General features: G+C 34.7%; 4 protein-coding genes across 4 annotated transcripts in view; 3 read left to right on the forward strand and 1 right to left on the reverse strand.

Moving 5' to 3' along the window:
- Window positions 1-762, forward strand: part of LOC105621687 (protein KTI12 homolog) — a 13,078-nt gene extending 12,316 nt beyond the window's left edge. Inside the window, 1 exon segment of the mRNA XM_012203153.1 lies at window positions 708-762. Coding sequence (XP_012058543.1) covers window positions 708-762 — 55 coding nt within the window.
- LOC105621686 (UPF0586 protein C9orf41 homolog) lies at window positions 499-3,574 on the reverse strand. The gene is made up of 7 exons (XM_012203152.1): window positions 3,459-3,574; window positions 2,917-3,124; window positions 2,008-2,165; window positions 1,611-1,751; window positions 1,386-1,548; window positions 739-972; window positions 499-669 (listed from the first exon to the last, which is right to left on the reverse strand). Exons 1-7 carry the CDS (start codon window positions 3,572-3,574, stop codon window positions 499-501), a joined length of 1,191 nt encoding a protein of 396 aa, XP_012058542.1.
- Window positions 3,575-11,022: 7,448 nt separating this feature from the next.
- Window positions 11,023-11,529, forward strand: LOC105621701. Its single transcript, XM_012203163.1, has one exon. The coding sequence runs from the start codon at window positions 11,023-11,025 to the stop codon at window positions 11,527-11,529; it is 507 nt and encodes a 168-aa protein (XP_012058553.1).
- Window positions 11,530-14,605: 3,076 nt separating this feature from the next.
- Window positions 14,606-19,365, forward strand: LOC105621688 (phosphatidylinositol 5-phosphate 4-kinase type-2 alpha). Its single transcript, XM_012203154.1, has 9 exons — window positions 14,606-14,743; window positions 15,225-15,322; window positions 16,110-16,220; window positions 16,422-16,619; window positions 17,246-17,384; window positions 17,450-17,749; window positions 17,909-18,084; window positions 18,173-18,327; window positions 18,896-19,365. The coding sequence occupies exons 1-9, from the start codon at window positions 14,606-14,608 to the stop codon at window positions 19,081-19,083; spliced, it is 1,503 nt and encodes a 500-aa protein (XP_012058544.1). The 3' UTR covers window positions 19,084-19,365.
- The last annotated feature ends 1,317 nt before the right edge of the window (window positions 19,366-20,682 follow it).

The following is a 20,682-nucleotide window of genomic DNA, read 5'->3' on the forward strand; positions in this document are numbered from 1 at the left end:
ACACACACACACACACACACACACACACACACACACACACACACACACACACACACGCACACGCACACAATCTTATTATCACGCAATGATATCGCATAATTATACAATAATGAAAATCATTGGTTTGTAAATATTTATAAAACTTTTGTCAAAACATATGTTTTGACTTCAATCAAATTACTCATGATACAATAAACAAGAAATGTAATTAGATTAGATATTGTTTGCAGTTATGGTACACTGATTAATTTAAAAAAATAGTTCTATTATTTTCAAGGCATTATTGAAGTTACGAAAACAATCTCGTAGCGCCATTGAAAACTTTTTTGTATGAGTCTTTATATTAGAATGAGACAGATAAAGATATAAAAAAGAAAAAAATATAAGTCTTAAACGCAATCATAGAACTAGTTCTCACATGTGAAACACGGCTGCACTTAAACAATAACATCTCAGTGTTCTTTCACTTCTTCAAGAAGAAAAAGTGCCATGCTGTAATCAATTCTCTTGTTCTTGCGCACTGTTAGTTTCACCTCCATTCTGATTGTGATTTACACCGTCCACATGTCCATTTGGTTTTCGACAAACAAAATACACGCTATTATATTCGCACTGTAACATACTATTAATATTCTGGGCATAACGCGTTTTCACTTTTGTCTCTTCTTTCTGAAAGAAAATACACTATAAGTCTGTGAACGTTTCAGGAATATCGTACGTAAAAATAAAGTTTATTACCTCCAATTGAAAGCCAAAGCCTAGAATAACATCACGGATAGCATCATAACTTGGCTCGATCGAGTCTTCGTTTGGTAAATCGCTGAAATGATAGAGCAACGGTCCGAGATTTATCCAGACGCCACCTGGCTTCAGGATCTTATAAATTGTCTCGATAAATTGTACAACGTTATTGGCACAGTCTATAAAGAAACATGTCGCGATGCAATCCCAATGGTTGCTCTCCGTATAAACCTGAAATAAATCATGTTGACTGAACAGATAATATTATGATTACTTAGTTAACGCAAAAAATATTTGTAGAGGAGACTTTAAAATTTTATTTTTAGAAAATAACTAATGATTTACTAACAAAGAATAAAATAAATTGTATATTTTTATTTTAAATTGTAAATTTTAAAATTATTTTAAAATTATTTGTAAAAAGATGTAATAATTAAAATATATTATCTTAATAATAAGCGAAAATGAAAACTTGTAGTATTGCACACACAAAAAGTATTCGTACTCTTTTATTTATATTAGAACAGAATAAGTATAAATAAGTAATTAATATTTACTTTCTAAAAGATTTTTAAAAGATATTTTCTCTGTATAAATATTTTGTATTCATTGTGCATGTTATATATTCTTGTTTTAAAAATTACCTCTAAAAAATCACCCGCGGTCATAGAGAATTGCGCATTTCCTGGAAGATCGCTCGGGCTTACGTCGGGGAAAGAAACCGCTTGCGTCTGGTGCTCAGGTTTCAAGTTATTCATATATTGATGTACCCATGGATGTACTTGATACAAGTTTATATCTCTACATCTATTACAAAACGAAAAATTGTGACAAAAGATGCGAAAATGATTATTTGCCTTGTTACTTACTTGTTTAATACAAAGTTTGATGCAAACAGCATAAATAGGGAAAATTCATTTCCTTGGCAGGTATATCCACGCTTCGCAATTTCAAAAGCAAGACGGCCTAATCCTGCACCAGGTACTAAAATATGCACGTCCGATGGTTTACTGGAAATTCAACTATCATTTGATATTTCTTTCAATCATGTCTCGGTGTGGCTTACAAAAGAAACTTTTGAAATATTTTCAACTGTAATTTCATCAAAGGTTCATCCTGTATGTTAATTTAGTGTATCCTTTGATGAAAAGGCAGCTTAAAGTCTTATAAGAATTTTAATAGATTTTGCAAGTTTCTCTTGATTTTGCTTTTTTGTGTTTCCTATATTACAATAATTGCTTGTATAATAATTATGAATTATCATACCAATTCTCCAATGGAAATTGATATAATATTTCGTCTACAATTAGCTGATAACACGCTTTTCGTTCCTCAGCACCTTCTACACTCCAGTCCCGTACCAATTGCTTAATGGTAGCTTGTACTTTTTCTTGATCCGACATTACAGGCCTTAGATTTAGCGTCTGTAATGAAATCTATTTTACATAATAGAACAATATCACAGAGATAGCACAGTTTGAGCAGAGTTGGATAAGTTAACTTTTTTTAAAAATTAAGTCTAGTTAAAGTTAATAGTTTTGAAAATTAAAAATTTTTCAATATGAACTTGTATTTAAATAGTCCATATTGAAATTAATTGAAGTAGAAGTTACATTAATAAAGAAAGTAATTGAAAAATTAACAGTTAAATTTGGTCTGAATGAACATTAAAGAAAAAATTTGATCATTTTTTCATAATTTTTTATATTTTTCCTTTCTCATTATCTTACTTATCCATTAAAGAATCACTAGTTATTTTTGTCTACAACTAATGATTAAACAATAAAAGATATAAAATTTCTAAATTATATACTATTATTCTCTCACATTAGGTTTAAAGGTTGACTTCTAAAAAGTCAAAAAGTTACCGATAAAATTAATTTTTTTAATTTAACTTTTAACTTTTTAACGTAGCACTATTCCCACCCTATGTTGAAATAATTAAAATTAAATTTAACCAAAGTATATCCCATGTAGCATACATCTTTAAGGAATATCTAGAGAATGTCCTATGTCCTAAGGACATTTCCCAGATAAAATATGTTGCATGGATATAATAAAAATATCAAAATATATTTCAAAATATATTAATATTATATTGTATAAAAAAACTTTATTAAACTAATTAAATTCTATCTATGTGCGATAAATAAAACGTTAGGTAATATCTCTTACATTGTCAACTTGAGCAGTAGTTGGACATACGTTTTCAAATATATGGGCTACATCTTTTATTATGAGTTTTATGATCTGGTCATTGTTCTCAATACACCGTTTGACCTCTTGTAAATGTTCCTTATACTTTGACAAAAGTTTCTGATGATGTTGCGGTAGACTAAGAAAATAAGATTCTGTTTTTCTCACTCTTAGCAAGGAGTGTGTCCTGCACAAAAAAACAGAAATTAAACAAACAGAAGAATTCCTGCATGCATCGAATCGCCAACGTTATTTACATATTATGATAAAAAAAATATCACGAGAGTGACCTCTGAATAGTAATCGCTTACAAATCGAATCTTCGCAATGAACGATAATTAATGCAATATGTCTTTCCAGTGACTCTTGAGCAATAATAAAAAGGAAAACTGGAATTCAAGACTATAGTTGTCATACCGGTTTTCGCCATCGACATCGGCATGAAGGAATAAGAAGGAACGAAATTTGAGAGAAAATGAGAAGAAAAGTGAGCGACTCAAGACTGGAGCCGCGGCACTCACTTGTAATATCTAAACGCAGAGACGATTCTCTGAAAGTGCTTTCGCTCCTCTTCATCCTCGTAACTATTGTGCATTCTTCTCGGATGCGAACTCGTAGTCGTGTCCATCGCTTCCATCTTTAATATACGACTTTCCGCGGGCCGCGGGGGTCTTATTTTATAACGAATACTACCTCTCGCTCCGCGTGCCGGAGAGCGTTTGGGTTAGAGTTGGAGAATTTACAGTTCTTTCATACGGCACCGGCGGTAGCCGCTCCCCGTTCGCACCTTCTGTACCCGAAGCAACGAGAGAGGTGTATGTATACACGAGCGCTAGTAAGGAAGGGAGACGTAATGCAGAAGGTGTAGCTGATGGAGATAATATCATCGATATTCCCTTTTGCGTATTTTTCGCGGTTATAATGAAATAAACGTTAATCGAAGGAGAGAAAGGTTATGGGGGATATGGAACGCTTGTCTAAAATGAACGGATCTCGGGAGAATACGATAGGTTCTCGTTGTTTTGTTAACTTTAAACTCTTCAATTTCAAACTATCATAAGTTTCCCCTACTCCAAGCCAACTCAGCTGGTTTTAGAGTTCAATATTTATAAGAGAAGCGCTGATGTTAAGTGTCCTGATTGATCATTGCAATCACGTGATTAGCAGCCAATCATGAATTTATTTCTTATATATTCTGTATATTTAAAATTTTAAAATGGTTGCTGAGTGGATAATTGATGAATTTCACAGACCTAGTATTTCTAGACTTTGCATTCGAAGAGTAGGGATAGTACTCATTTTAAACTACGTTTCAAAACTTCCCCTTCGAGGAAAATTTTACTCAAAATATATAGTACATGTAACGTATACTATAGCATATAGAGTAAAATCTTCAGAGAGGAAGGTTTTGAAACGTAGCCTTAGAAAAAGTGTGTTCATTGACAAAAGTTTGAGTTCATCGACATATAGGCCTAGTTTATATAGTGCACTTGATACGAATACTAACTAACTTTCTATTGAATGATCTTAATTTCGACATAATGATATAAAGAGAGTTCCGTGTCCAAACATTTACTTTAAGCCGGAAGGCTTGGCCGGTTCCCCGGTTTCGAACTAACCTATGGTGTGATACGAAATTAGCGATTCCGCGTATGAAAGAGGATCGTAGCCGACGTAGATTTGTCCAAGTTAGTACTGATTGGTTAAAGGCGAGCGCTAGATATTCCGATTATAGTGGATTATAGTGGATTCCAAATCATTCCACGGTTGCTCTTCCGCTCTCTCTAGATAAGCGACGAATCTTTCTAATACTTCGGGACACTTGCGACGGGTGCTGAATAACAGTTAATACAGAACATGCACTACAGGATTCAAAACATTCAAGAAGCCCCAAATAAATATAATGGCCTCTTGATAATTTCTTTTTTCGTTTTCCGATGCGGAAATATAACATTCAGGATATTTGATGGTATCGCTTTCCCTATATTGAAAAAATACCGAAGACGCAACATGCACTAAGGCATTATAAACGTGAGTATCCATTTTTACTCCTTTCTCCACTCGTTGCTCTGTTCCCGCTGAGCTGAGAAGATTATGGTCTTATAGATTATACTTCTAAGCTGTTGGAAACCTTGTAGCTTCGTATTTATGTATTTCCACACTTCGAAATTTTACCATAAGAGAAAAAAGGATATAAAAAAACTGAAATATTATATATTATATATTAACGAGACAAAATATATAAATATATAAATATTATATATTAACGAGACAAAAAAATTTATAAAATGTTGCGTTGCGGTAAACTGTATCAATAGATTAGAAAAAGGTATTCGATTATTTAAATTTCCTGCAGATAATATTCGTTGACAACTTCCTATAAAATAAATACATGACTTGTGAACAAACATCACTATATTTCCTCGCAGATGAGAAATTTCAATCCTTTTCTTCCAATTGACATATTTGGCACTTTATCTAAAAATAACCTGAACACCAGACACTCTTCTTTCTAATGCACTAATATTACGATAGATATTCAACTAATTTTGCAAAAATGGAATGAAAGGAGCTACAAAATTTCAAGCAGCAAATCATAACCTGCAATAACCATAACCTATCACAGCTCAGTGATGGAATGGGGAAAGAACAAGGAGTAGAAAAAGGAATAAAAATGCGAATATCTACGTTTCTAGTCTCTACATGCACTATGTTACCAATCGCCTACGTGAACTAATCGCCAAGATTCGAATGTCGATGGATGCACGCAAATGCGAATACGTGGGAACACATGTTAAAGGCAATTCATTGGCGGCAATTGTCGGAATGTGGAAAGAAGCTTTTTTACCTTGAAATGCCCGGTCGAATGTTCTCTAGTATTCCCGAATGTTTCTCAGAAAGAAATGATACCAAGAAGTTTATTCGCGTCGCATGCTCCAATATGCTCCTATCATAACTCTTTCTCACTCCAATGCCCTCATTAGAGTGAATAGGAACTATGACAGGAGCATGTTGGAGCATGCAACGCGAACAAACCTATAGACTTTACTACTCCTTAGGCGAATTTAGCTGCTGATTCGGATCGCACCAATAGATCGCACGCGCGATCGCTTTTGTTAATATTTGATAGCGATTATATTATTGTTAGTGTAGGATGAATTAGCTAAGAGAATGGAGATGTCTATGAAATGCATACTCGAATGAAATTAATTATATATTTAATAATAATCCCTACACTAGTTATGCTTTAATAACTAATTTTATATGAGGACAGATTTAATTCCAAGTTAAAGTTATAATTTATAAGTTAGAACTTATGATTTAGAAATTGAATTATAATATTTTAGATTTAAAATTAGAATCGGAATTCTTAGATTTAGAAATTGAAATGCAAGACAATCGTTCAAAGTTTTACGAGTTTTTTTTTTAGTATTATGTTCGCACGCGTTTAAAGTCTAGAGCGGACGGAGATTGATCAGACAATGGAAGGAGCCGGTATTTTGCGCGTGGTCGCTCTGGAGTGCGTTCCGTTTCTTACATGAAATGCATGAGTATTTAGTGCATGGTATGGAGTGCAGGATATGTTCTGTTTTTCCAATACATTCCATGCGGTTTTAGTAACGAATTCATGCAGTGAACGATAATTTAAAATTCACTGAATTACAAATGCATTCAATAATTATTGTTACATCTTCTTACATTTTTTACAGATTATTCTTACATATGTTCAGACACTTATAACAAAATCCGAAGTCGATTCACTGAGAAGCAATTTGAAGTTATAAGAGTTTAAAATATAGGTAAGGATTTTAAGGTTAGATTTGAGATATTGTCACTGTCAAAAATTTTTCATTTTTTTCAGAAATAATTAGCAATAGAAATTCAAAAATACATTTCTGCATTTTAGTTATGAGTAAATGATAAGATTCTGCATACAATCTTTATTATTCAAATCATATGAAAATAGCACATATTCGTCAAAATCAAATTTTAGGAACTTTTTGCTATAATTATATATATAAGACATCCTTAAAGTCCGTTATTTTTACTTTACCTATTTTATAAGGATATGACTAATGTAACCTCTATCATAATCTACTATTTTATATTCAGGAATTTAAAACGATATGAAAAATAGCAGTAATATAACAATATATTAATTTTTCAGTATCATATAAATCAGGGACTAAAAATTGATATTCTATAGCGATATACGCAAAACCGAGATCCAAATACCAGTATTGGACATTAAATACCGATTCAACCGAAATTTTTATAATATTAATTTACACATAATTTTTCAGTAATATTCTATAATATCGTATATATATATATATTATATAATATACATATATATGAAATGTTAAATTAAAAAATTTTTGGATATCCTATTTACGTATCTTTAATCTCTATATGATTTTGAGTACATTCGCCCCAGCCGAATTATAATTTCAGTTTTGCGCTAAAATTGTTGAATGCATGAACTATCTTAGCTCGAGAGATGAGGCACTTCATGCGGTCTCATGCATCGGAAGAGGCGGGATCATGCAATTGGCGGTAGGTTGAATCAGCGAGTGTGCATGAAGAGAAACAGAACTTCTATGCTTCTATGTACATCATGCAAGAAACGTACCTCTGGATGCCAGAGATCCTAAAAAGAGAGACTCGTCACGTGACTATGGTGTGATTGGCTGTGGTCTGGATCGCACACCTATGCTCCATGAACATGTATTATAACCTGACAGAATATGTTATGTATGTTGAAGCAGCTTGTGTTGTCTGTTGTTCTGACTATTTTTGGTAAGTTAATTTATCAGATCTATGTAAAATTGTGAGAAAAAGCAATGTATATATTGTCACGAATAAGCTTTAAATTAATAAACGCCTCATAGTTAAAAATAAAGTACGGAAGTTAGATACCTGTTTCATTAATAATGTGATTCTCTTGTAGATTTGGATTTTTATATATTTTGGAGGTATCACATACATGTTGTGCAGCGAGATGTTTCAATAAATCCAGTGATGGATATATTAGGTGTACAACTTTGCTTCCGCCGTTTTCCTATAGATGGCTTTAGCGGTAAGTGGTGATCGAAATAAATAGATCATAGACGTCATACAATAAACTTGGGCATCTGTCAACATAATCTCATAGAAACATTAATCGATTTGTGTCTGCATCATAAAGTTATTCTCGATTGAAAATGTCAGTTTACGAGCCAAATTTTCGTCATTTGCGGGAGGTTTTAATTTTTTACTTCAATGAAGAAATCTGCGGCTGAGGCTCATCGAATGCTCTCAAATACTTCTGGTGAGGCCGCTATTAGTGAAAGAATGTGTCGTGAGTGGTTTCAACGCTTCAAGAATAGTGATTTTGACGTCCAAGGTCATGCTCTGTATTTGGTGGGACCAGCTCGGCGTAGTGTATTATGAACTATTAAAACCGACTGAAACAATCACAGGCGATCGGTATCGAATTGATGCAATTGATGCATTTGAGACGAGCATTGAAAGACAAACGGCCGCAATACAACGAGAGACACGATAAAGTGATTTTGCAGCATGACAATGCCCCATGTTACGAAAGTGGTCAAGACATACTTGGAAACGTTGAAATGGGAAGTCCTATACCACTCGCCGTATTCTCCAGACGCTCCCTCTGACTATCACTTGTTTCGATCAATGGCACACGGCCTGACTGATCAGCACTTTCGGTCTTATGAAGAAGTAAAAAATTGGATCGATTCGTGGATAGCCTCAAAAGATGACCAGTTTTTTCGACGCGGGATTCGTACGCTATCCGAAAGATGGGAGAAAGTAGTGGCCAGCGATGGACAATACTTTGAATCATAAATGTATAACCAGTTTTTTACAATAAAACCTCGAATTTCGGAAAAAAACGGCGGAAGCAAAGTTGTACACATATACTCAGACGGCGACAATGACTTCCTCATTTGACGAGAATTTCTTCCCACCGAGTCAAGTTTTTAAGTTTGGAAACAGAAAGAAGTCACACGGAGTCAAATCCGGAGAATAGGGTGGATGAGGAATCAATTCATAGCCCAATTCGTAGTTTTGTCATTGCAACGGTCGACTTGTGGAACGGTGCGTTGTCTTGATGGAATAGCACGTAGAATAACTTTATGATGCAGACACAAATCGACTAATGTTTCTATGGGGTTATGTTGACAGATGCCCAAGTTTATTGTATGATGTCTATGATCTATTTATTTCGACCACCACTTACCGCTAAAGCCATCTATAGGAAAACGGCGGAAGCAAAGTTGTACACCTAATATTTTGCAGATTTTGAGACAGCCTACTTCAAATGACTACCAAATGTGAACTATGCGTCCTTTCTGGCTGAAATTTCATCTGAAGGGGTTCGAAGAGTGGATCTTTCGAGATGTCACGTCATCAAATGGAGCGCCATTTCATGGAAATTTACCAAACTTATCAAACGCCTCACGTATATAGATATAGTATATTCCTATAGGGGTGACCAAGAAAAGGCAACAAATTATAAAGAGATATCATTGTTACACAGCGTACAAATTGTATGCAGAGATGCTGAAAAATAGACTAGAGAAAGAGGCAGAGGAGAAAAGAATGATCCTAGAAACTTAAACAGGTTTCAGAAGAGGAAAGTCGATGATCGATAATATGTTCATGATAATGCATATCATACAAAGGGATGCACATCATACAAAGGGAAGGCAAGAAAAGAAAAGATGGGAAAGTTTTCATGATGTTTGCGGATCTGAAAATTGCCTTTGACAAGGTAGACAAATTATGGGACTGCTTGAGGGAGAAAGGAATAAGAGAGAGCTTAGTTAGAAGAATTGAGAAGACCTACGAAGGAATAGAGGTAACGGTTAGAACGAAGCTAGGAGATACTGAAAGTTTTGTAACGAAAAGAGGCGTAATGCAGGGATGTGTGATGAGTCTTTTTCAATTTGTACATCGCAGACTTAGACGAAAAATTTAGAGGCAGAGGTATAGATAAACAAAAGATTTGGAATCTTGCATATGCGGATGATATAATTCTATTGGCAAAAAATAGGAAAGCCCTGCAGGATATGATAGGAAGTTTTAGGAGAGGAAAAGAAATTAGAGCTATGTACAAAAAAAAACTAAGGTATTGGTATGTAATAAGAGAGAAAGAGAGAAAATGGAAATATCGAAATGGGGTAAAAAGGAGATAAAAGAGGTGCAGGAATTTAAGTATAAGCTTTACTTTGAATAGATGAGGCAACTGTAAAGATCACACGGAATTAAGTAGAAGATGGCGACAAGAAAAGTATGGGGTTTAGGTGAAAGGATGTGCAGGAATGATTTCAGGAGAAGATGGATCTTATTTAAATATTTGGTACAAAGTGTTATGGCTTATGTAGAAATATGAAGTAGAAATATGGGGTTGGGAAGAGAAAGAGGAATTGGAAAAGATTATGATAGATTATATAAGATGGATGTTTAGTTTGGACTGCACACTAAGGTATTTAATTATGAAGAAGCTTCTTATGGATAAGCTCAGGGTAGAATGGGGAATAAGAGCAAGGACATTTAAGCATATAAAATAAAATCAGGAAGGATAGGAAATTTGACAAATAAAAGTTGGAAAGAAAAGAAGAAGAATGATTGAGGGGATATATAGGAAAGGAGGAGGTATTACAATAGGAATAGGATATAGAAGCAAAGGAAGTGATATATGGGGAGGAAGGTTTTGAGGATCAATAAATACAGAAAGAGAGATGGCAAAGACAGTGGGAGGACGATAAAATCCAAAAGGCAAGACATAACGAGAGATATAAGGAAATAAAGATGGAAAGATGGAAGACAAATGGCAGGATCCCAGAGTATTTGAAGAAAGATAATTTAGGGGAAGGAAAAAGAGGAGAAGAGGTAAGAATCTTGTTCAAATTAAGATATGGGAATTTAAAAGAAGATATAATAATATATAATAAATACTGGGTAAAAGAGTATAGGAAAAAATACAGGGTCAAGTATTTGAGGTATTACACTCACATATGTACTTATCACTTTACAGCAATATATTTTTCTTTCTTTTTTCCTTTCAAATCATAAATGGAGGACAATAAGCTAACTCATGAAATGAAAAGGCACGCTGTTATCGTCGCTATACACGCGAATCACAGCGATTTTGAAATCTCCATATTTTTGAATCTTGCCGGATCGTTTGTTCACAAAGTTCGTCGAGAGTTAGAAGTATCTGATGACAAGCGCAAAAAACATAAAGCATGTTCAGACACAGTTAGAACATCACAATTTGTGCAGCAAGTCCAGGGCATTATTGATGAAGATCCTTCAAAGTCCATAAGGGCCATATCGAGAGATCTTCAGATTTCTGAGTGCACAATCCGTCGCATTGTCCACGAAGACATTCGGTACAAGTCACACGTGATGCGCAAAGGTCAGTTTATGTCTGCACACACTCGAAAACAGCGATTCATCCGGGCACAACGACTTCTATGCAAGTTAAAACATTCTGAAATCTCGGATATGCTCTGGTTTTATTCTGACAAAAAAAATTTTGATCAGGATCAAAAAGTAAACCGACGAAATGATAGGTGACTATCCTTCAGAAGTTTCTCATGTTATGCACACAAAGTTTCCGGCAACTGTCATGGTTTTGGGAGTGGTGAGCAATGAAGGACACATCATGCCACCCCACTTCTTTCCTCAAGGACTTCGGGTGAATGCTGCTGCTTACATTGCGGTTTTGGAAGCAGTTGTGAAACCCTAGATAGATAGCGTGCGTGATGAAAGGACATACATATTCCAATAAGACTCCTTCATATAAAGCCACGACACAAGATTGGGTGTCCTGCATGATCACATAACCCCAAACATGTGGCCACCTAGCTCCCCTAATCTTAATCCTTTAGATTACTATGTATGGGACGTTGTAGAACGGGAGACCAATAAACATCTCCATAACACACTTGATTCCCTCAGAGCAACTATTACCAGAGTAATGATGCATATGGACAAGGATCCTTTGATTCGAGCATGCAAACGTTTTCAGCAGAGAATTAAAGCTGTTATTGCTGCTGAAGGCGATTTTATCGAATAACTGTATAACCTACGAGTTACTTACTTTGCTGTAAAAAATTCAATAAAATACAATAAGTTTTCTAAGAAATATACAAATTTTAGTTTTATAGTCAATATGTCCTCAAATACCTAACGCACCCTATATTCTGTAATATATATATATATATATTCTGTGGGAAAAGATAATTTAAAGCACTACGTAGAGGAATATTCGGAAATAAGAGAAAGATTTAACTAGGTAAATTAGAAAAAGATAAGGAAAAGATCTTAAGGAAACTGTGTGATAAGAGAAAGAGTTGTGTGAAAGAGTTAGATGAGATGAAAGGGAAAATAATAATAATAAAATAAATTATGGAAAGAGAGGGAGGTAGTAAAAAGAATGAAGTTTGAACCAAAAGAAGACAAGGAAGAAATGTGTAGGTAGAGGGAAGGTATGGAGAGAAAAGAAAAGTAAGGTGAACTAAGGAGTAAGTAAGAAATAAATATGTGATAATAATTATAGCTGGTAAGATAAGTCTGTGATATGAGATGAGAACGTATGGTATTGAACGAGAGTATACATTAGAAATAGATATAACTAAAAGAGAAAAGCGGATAAAGCGAAAAGGAATAAAATGAAATAATGTAGATAAAAAAGCGAAGTCAGAGGATCTAATCAGAAAAGTAGGGAAATAAAGGGATAAGCAAAAATTTTTCTAAAACTTTATAATAATATAGGTGCGACAGCTTGCGGACGAGGTATGGATGTATGAATGAGTTAGAATTTTATGTAAATCAAATCCCCTTCTTGGCTGTAAATACGCTAAAGTGTAATAAAATTCTATCTATTAATGTACTACTACTGCTACTACAGTAGTATTACTGATACACAATAGTGTCAATGCTGAGCCAGTAGTGTTACTACTGTAGTAGTATATGACGACATATGACGTAACATAGAACTACTTCCAGTAATTATAATATTTAGTATAAAAAATTTATTAGAGTAAAAAAAAATATATATATATATATCATTTAGAGCAATTAGTATTATTTCAGCTAATAAAAATAATATTTTATAGTATTATTAAAAACAAGTTATTATTATAGAAATCATCATTTGTTCAGCAGAGAAAATTAATCAGTTAGCGCTTAGTGATTCTTTAATTCGATTGATTATTACATTTAGATTTAATGAAGAACTAAAGGCAAAAATCAATAATATTAAAAAATCAATGGGTACATCCAGAAGCACGACCGCTCAATGAGCTCTTGCGTCTGATTGGCATATTTGGTTAGATCTAAAAATATAGTCCAAACAGATACAAGAGTTCAGTGAGCGGTCATGCTTCTGGACGCACCTATGACTCGCTGAGCGGTCGTAGTATTGAATGCACCTTTTAGTATATTCTTCTATCTAAAATTCTAATTGGATGGCTAAAAGAATATATCAATGGCTGCATTCAGCAGAATACAACCGTTTTATAATTCTCTGAGATAGAACCTTTCTTCTTGATCTAAAAGCACAATCCAATCAGCGCGAAAAAAACTTTCAACAGTTGCAAAATAAATATTCTGCTGAACGCAGCCAATAACAGCAAGCGCTCACTGTTGAGTCCGCTAAACGCAACCAATGGTCGCGTTCAGTAGACACAATTGTTTCGTAATGGATCCTCGCTGCTATTGATGTATTCTTTTAGATTATTCAATCAACATTTTAGATCTGGAAGTATACATCAATAGCAGCGAATGTTCATTCAAATATTGAGTCCACTGAACGCAGCCATTGATGCAAATACATTGTGCCAATCTATTTGCAATATTACAACATTGCAATGAGATATATCTGTAATCATTTTGCAATCTTTCTGTGCTGGGTAGTAAACATTGGTAAATACCTCGCTCAAAAACGATAATATATTCATATAGATATGCATAGGTTGGAATATCCCCACTATTGGGCACGTGACCTCTTTTAGTTTCCGTATTTCCGGTACTACAATCCTAGGTAGTGCCAAGGGCCTTGTCGGTTGTCCCCCCACTTCTAAGTGGAAGAAGAGAGAAGTTTATACAATTCAGTGCAATTGTACCCTTTGCCCCCTGTCTCTGGTGTGGTGCGGTGGATTCGTGTTGAATCGTGTTGCGTGCATCAGTGTGCATACGACGTTCGTTCATTCATCCGTCCGTTGTGTAATTTTAGTGATTTGTCGTCGTGCGTCGTACAAAGTGGTGTCACGAGGATCCGCGGGCTTCGAGGTTCATGGGCGTGTGCCACCGTTTCGCCGTCAGTTTGTAAGGAAGACACCGATTTTTTTACCGCCCCGCCCCGCTGCAACTCGATGCCCTCGGTATCCTCGTGCGGAGCGATCCCATTTCCCGTCCCGTTTGCAGACGTGGTAAATTTTACGATGTAAACGAAGCAGCGGAGAGGCAAGAGAAAATCCCCTCGCGTTTTGTCCTATTCCTCTCCGTTCCTCTTCAGTCAAGAAGGGTGGATTGCCCAGGTGGATCGCCGAGGGTGAGAAGAGCGCGAGGAGATCCCCATTCGGGAATCTTGCTTTGACGTGACATCGACATTTAGATTTGAGTGCAGTTGACAGTCCGGAAAACAAGCATGTCGGGCGCGCCGCAAATGTCCAGTGGACTCAGCAAGCTAAAGAAGAAGCACTTCCGGGTGAAGCACCAGAAGGTTAAGCTGTTCCGTGCGAACGAGCCGCTGCTCAGTGTGTTTATGTGGGGCGTTAATCACACGGTAAGTGATGGAGGCGGCGCGCAATTCGCACCGCGTGCGCTCCAATATCGCGTGTCGATGTTTTTCGCTGTTCGACAAACGTCATCGTCATTTTTCTATTTTCATTGCGCGTCCGCGTATTCTCCCGCCCGTCGCAGATCTTTGCGACGTCGTCCATTAATGCCTGTTCTACAATAAGTTCGCAAGCTGTAAACCATAAAAAAATCATAAAGGCTTTAATAGAACAATGTAATAAGTATACGTCGTCGAATCGCTTAATAATGCCGTATAATTGTGTCAATTTGTTTTTAAATTATTTTTAATTCCATATCACATACCTGTACATAGATACTTGGCCAAGTGTTAAGCCTCCTTCAAACTTACTCTGGTATTTTTCGTTGCCTGATAATAAATCAGTTGAACTTGACTAATGAACCTTAATTAATTAATAATTAACGTTTCAGAAATAAATCGTATAATTGTTATGTCTGCTGTATTACAGATAAATGAACTTAGTCATGTTAACATTCCAGTAATGCTCTTGCCAGATGATTTTAGAGCTTACAGCAAGTTGAAAGTAGATAATCATCTTTTCAACAAGTAAGTTTATCTTTTCTCTCTTTTCATGTGTGTCATACAATTACATGTAATATTGATTCTTTCTCTCGGTTGATTTCTTCATGTTTTATTAAAAGTTTCTTCAAAAGTAACACGATTAAAAAAAATAAATTTTCCAGATAAGAGAAAAAATTATTTTTTAACTTGACAGAAAATTACTAATTACTAGTCAAATAATATTGACCAAAAGAATATATCTACTCTTAATATGCTCAAAGTCATATTTTTATCATTTTCATTTCACAACTCTTGAAAAACGTTTTTTGAATGTTGTCAATTTTGATAATACTTTATGAAATTAGTTTTTTTATTTTCGATGATTGATAGGGTTTACTTAACTCATTCATGGTAACAACTCAAAAAGTTATTTTTTAAATAAGAGAGAAATCTTACATCTTGGTCCACATATAATATATCCATACTAATTGTGAACATACAAGTCCATACCGTTTCTAAATATATTCGAGTTCGACTGTTTCTAAATATATTCCCATATAACTCTATATGGGATAATCTTAGAAATATATTTAGGCTATGTTATGTATTTAGGCATATATAATATATGGCCTATATTTTACGTACATACATATGTAGACATAATTAATAATTAGTTAATAACTCTCAATATGTGTACACATGTCTATGAAACACTCGATACTGACAACTGTTTAATTTCAGATTTGTTTACACTAATAGATAAAGCCACAGGATAATACTTGTAATACTGCAGATACTTGCTTACACAATCTATTCTTTTTTTTTTGTGCAGAGAGAATATGCCCTCCCACTTCAAAATCAAAGAATATTGTCCGTTAGTCTTTAGGAATTTGCGAGAAAGGTTTGGAATAGATGATTTGGATTACAAGGAATCAATGACAAGGTAATATCTTTGTGTTGATTATTCTCACTAAATTTTGATGTATCTAATATAACACTGTACAATACACAACAAATGCACTGTTACTATATAAAGTTGAAAATTCGCTTTCATGGTTGCACAATGATATTGTTCATCGCAATTGAATTAGGGATGGACAGGTTACTGAAATGGCTTTGTAATATAAGAATTTTAATGTGGTAGATGTCGGGTGTTTAATCCTTCGCGAGCAAAGCAACAAACGGATTTGGTCGATGGAATAGGCAGAAGAACTCGTCAATTGGTTCAGCGCGCCGCTACCGTCCCATCGATTACCCTTTCCTCTCCTTCTTCTGCCTCCTCGCACAATTCTATTCTAAACAAACCGCTGTGTACCTACAGTCTTAAACCAAAACGCCTGAGGTTAGCGAAACTTGATTTTGCTATGCTGTGCGTTTTCGTTGTTTCTAACAAACTTAAAGACCTACCAAAGATCGAGAACGGACGTGACTAAGCATAATAATTCGATAATATACATATCTCAATGATTGCTTGATTTAAATTGTAATTTAAAACTCGGAATTAGCTACCATTGAAAGCTTTTCCACGATTTAAAGCATGGTGAGAGGATGTTTTAGTCGAAATCATAAAAATATCGCTTGATGAGTTAACCAAGATATTAACAAATCGAGTGCTTTATATAATATCAACGGTAATAATGATGAAAATAATGATAACAATCATATCATCCTATTGATTATAATAATAGTGTGAAAAGGGAAATAAATATTTTAATTTTAATTTATAATTGTTAATTAATATTCTTGTATTAATGTAATTAATGATGACTCCAACATAGTTGCTTTACATCAGCCAGATATTCGGCTTCAAAAACCCATCGATTATCTAATATACCGCTCTTGACAATTCATCATTTATATTTACCAAGATTATGCCAACGGTCATTCGAATTAAACTATTGTTTGATCTTTTATAAATGCACATCCACATGTATACCCAAGATGCGGTTTGCGCATTTCTTCTTCCAGATCTCAACCAGTGCTTGACGATTCATCTGGGAAGAGTGGTGCAAAATTTTATCAATCTTATGACAAATTGTTTATAATTAAAACCCTCACGAGCGAGGAAGTGGAGAGGATGCATTCGTTCTTGAAACATTATCATCCCGTAAGTATAATCGGAAGTAAATGTCATGAAGATTCAAGATTACACGCGCGGACATTGCATTCCAGTATATTGTTGAACGACATGGAAAGACACTGCTACCGCAATACCTGGGAATGTACCGATTGACTGTTGACGGCGTCGAGTACTATGTAGTTGCCATAAGGAATGTATTCTCGAATCATCTGACGACGCACAAGAAATTCGACTTAAAAGGCTCGACGGTAGATCGAGAAGCGTCAGATAAAGAGAAAGAGAAGGATCTCCCTACCTACAAGGATAACGATTTCGTTAAAGAGGGTATGAAGATTTACATCGGAGAAGAAGCCAAAACTAAGCTAATAGAAACACTAACCGCTGATGTAGATGTAAGTATTTATATAAGAATATAAACTTTGATCATACAAGATTTTGTACTATGATGAGAAATATTTTAATAGTTATCTTGAATTATTTATCGAAATAAAAATTGGCTTCAAATTTGTGAAAGACTTCGAAGTATCCAAAATGATAATCTGTCTCCATAGTTCTTAACAAGATTACACTTGATGGATTACTCCTTGCTACTTGGCTTACATGATTGTGCGCGCGCCGAGCAAGAGAGCAGAGAACGTGCAGAAAGAGAGGATGATGAGGACAATCATGAAGAAGAGGACGACAGCGAGTCAGGTAGCGGACTGGAGTCTCGAGGTCCATTGGCAGAGTGAGTGGATATTTTTTCTACTCTTCTTTTGGACGAAAACTAGTTCAGTTTCCATTTGATTTATTCGATGTCACTCATTTGTTTGCAGCCGCTTATGGAGTTGGAGTGGCGTCGGTCACACGGTTACCAATATGGCAACACCTCCTGAATCACCGCATGCAGCGTTAATACGTGACACCAGTTTACAGTACGAAGATGCGATAATACCTGAGCTAGATATTTACGCTATTCCTAGTAAAGAAGGTACTTTTTCTAGATATACTGATAATCGTGCATTAAAGTGAATATATAGAATACAATTCGTGATTGAAATTTTAATAATATATTTCTGATTTAAAAATAAGACAAAAATCCTAATACCAAAATGTCAAGACTAATAATTTTTAAATTAATTCATTACATTCTTATTATTTTTAATATCCTGTAATATTTTATTTATGTTATGTATATTGCATATGTAATTATTTTCTAAGTTTAAACATGATTAATGAAGTATTTCAATACTATTGTATATGTTATTACTTCCAATCTCACATGAGGTGAACCGAACATCATATACATACAAACATCCGTTTGTATGATGTATTGTCCCTGAGCAAAAATGTCAGCTCTGTAATTAGTTAACTTTAATCGCTATTAATTTGAAAACTTATAATTTCGACATTAATATTGGTATTAGGAATTACTTTTAAGTCATATGTTAATAAAATTCTGGTCATGAATTATGGAACACTGCGTGCGTGCGTGTATGTATATGCGCGTGTGTATAAAATTATCCACATATAATATTAAACCACATATATTTTCATAGGTGCTCCCACAAAGGAGATTTATTTTTTGGCCATAATAGACGTGCTGACGCATTATGGTGTACGTAAACAAGCGGCGAAAGCGGCAAAGACCGTCAAATATGGTGCTAACGTTGACGGTATATCCACCTGTGATCCAGAACAATATGGCAAACGATTTATAGAGTTCATGAGCAAAGCCATAGAGTAAAAAGTATTATTAATCGTTGTGCATAAAATAATGAATTTACGACGATATTACTGTTTACTGTGTATGGTCGGAGTGAAATCGAAATCGCAAATCGAAAAAGGAAGTAAAACAGTTCTGGAGGTTAAATTGTTGCAGTCTCCGTTCGGTTTGCTTTTCGATACCGGTTATCTTCTTTAGCACTTTCATTTGCGATTCATATACGATCGAATCGTTCGTTTCATGAGCTTTTAAGTGAACACACATTCTTCGTCGATATTGTTTATTATATTTTACAGTAAAAGATTTTTATTCTCGATTATTACTTCATGTCTACATTGTTCTATTTAGTCAGTCTTCATGTGAAGAAGTGTGATCTCAAATTTGTCGCTTGAAATTTCTTTTTCTCCGTAATAGAACTTTCAATTGTATATAGCGTTATACTTGCACACTTGCAAACGTGAGAATTGTGAAATAGAAAAACGACGTCTCCTCTTTTTTTTCTGTCGCCCATTCATTTTATTGCGCATGTTTTTCCATCAATGAAAACGATAGTTTTCAATAATCTTATATCATTCGATGAATTGTCTGCGGCAGAAAATTAATAGCATTGGAATGTAACACCAATTGGGCACAGGCAATATTATCTGTGGATTGAGATAAAAAGTTTGAAGTCGCACAAAATTTTATCTACTGATATCAGTAGCCATAATACCTGAAATTATATTAGCAATTTTTTTTTTATAGCGGATTAATAAACGGACACGAGTCATATTATATGCTACAGAAAGATATCTAACTTGATGTGTTACCGTTGCAGTAAATCTCAATCAAGCATTGTGGCGCTTGTCAAGTATAGAGTTGCTGAATATGCGCCTAATCATATTTTATCATATAAGATAATTTTATAGTAGCGATGAAACTATTATACGACTCCGTTGTTTCGCTAAATTATGACAACAGTATATATTATATTTCGCAGTATCGAAGGCAATGTACACGCGCGCATGCGCGCACGCACCCCCCCTCCACACACACACACACACACACACACACACACACACACACAATGTATATATGCATATAGTCGTTATGAAATAAAATACACTTTGTAAATGTTATATTTAGTCTGATTCGATTATCGTAGATCGATAATTCAGTTATTTCACAAAATATCTCTATGGAGAATGACAGCATCCATTGAACGATATTATTTACACGATACTATCTATCTTCGATGCTCGTCACTTGAGTTGACAACTTACTTGTGCCTTTCATTTTATTAAAGAATATTCAGAAAAAGATGCATTGTTCTTCTGAAGATAGGCACTTGCAGATTCTTATATATTATCGTTTGTCGAAAAGATTTCGCATAAATCTTAAATTTTCGGTACTATTCTGTATCGTAAATTTGTTTTATTTAATAAGGAAATTTGATGAAAATTGAACATAATTGAACATACTTGTTGAGCAATTTGTAGTGTATTATAAGAAAGGAGAATGTGCATTACGTAAGACAATATCTTTAAATGATATCCAATACACTTTTATACACACACACACACACACACACACACACACACACACACACACACACACACACACACACACACACACACACAC

The sequence above is a fragment of the Atta cephalotes genome, assembly GCF_000143395.1.
Source record: "Atta cephalotes unplaced genomic scaffold scaffold00036, whole genome shotgun sequence".
Taxonomy (NCBI): domain Eukaryota; kingdom Metazoa; phylum Arthropoda; class Insecta; order Hymenoptera; family Formicidae; genus Atta; species Atta cephalotes.

What these genes read in the sequence shown, in the direction of transcription:
- LOC105621686 (XM_012203152.1), bottom strand. Translation starts at nt 3,574, where the DNA reads ATGGAAGCGATGGACACGACTACGAGTTCGCATCCGAGAAGAATGCAC. An exon ending in TCTGCGTTTAGATATTACAA is followed by an intron (nt 3,125 to 3,458) that starts GTGAGTGCCGCG and finishes TTTTTTGTGCAG; the next exon opens with GACACACTCCTTGCTAAGAG. An exon ending in TCAAACTTTGTATTAAACAA is followed by an intron (nt 1,549 to 1,610) that starts GTAAGTAACAAG and finishes GTTTTGTAATAG; the next exon opens with ATGTAGAGATATAAACTTGT.
- LOC105621701 (XM_012203163.1), top strand. Translation starts at nt 11,023, where the DNA reads ATGGAGGACAATAAGCTAACTCATGAAATGAAAAGGCACGCTGTTATC.
- LOC105621688 (XM_012203154.1), top strand. Translation starts at nt 14,606, where the DNA reads ATGTCGGGCGCGCCGCAAATGTCCAGTGGACTCAGCAAGCTAAAGAAG. An exon ending in TCTTGAAACATTATCATCCC is followed by an intron (nt 17,385 to 17,449) that starts GTAAGTATAATC and finishes ATTGCATTCCAG; the next exon opens with TATATTGTTGAACGACATGG. An exon ending in CGCTATTCCTAGTAAAGAAG is followed by an intron (nt 18,328 to 18,895) that starts GTACTTTTTCTA and finishes ATATTTTCATAG; the next exon opens with GTGCTCCCACAAAGGAGATT.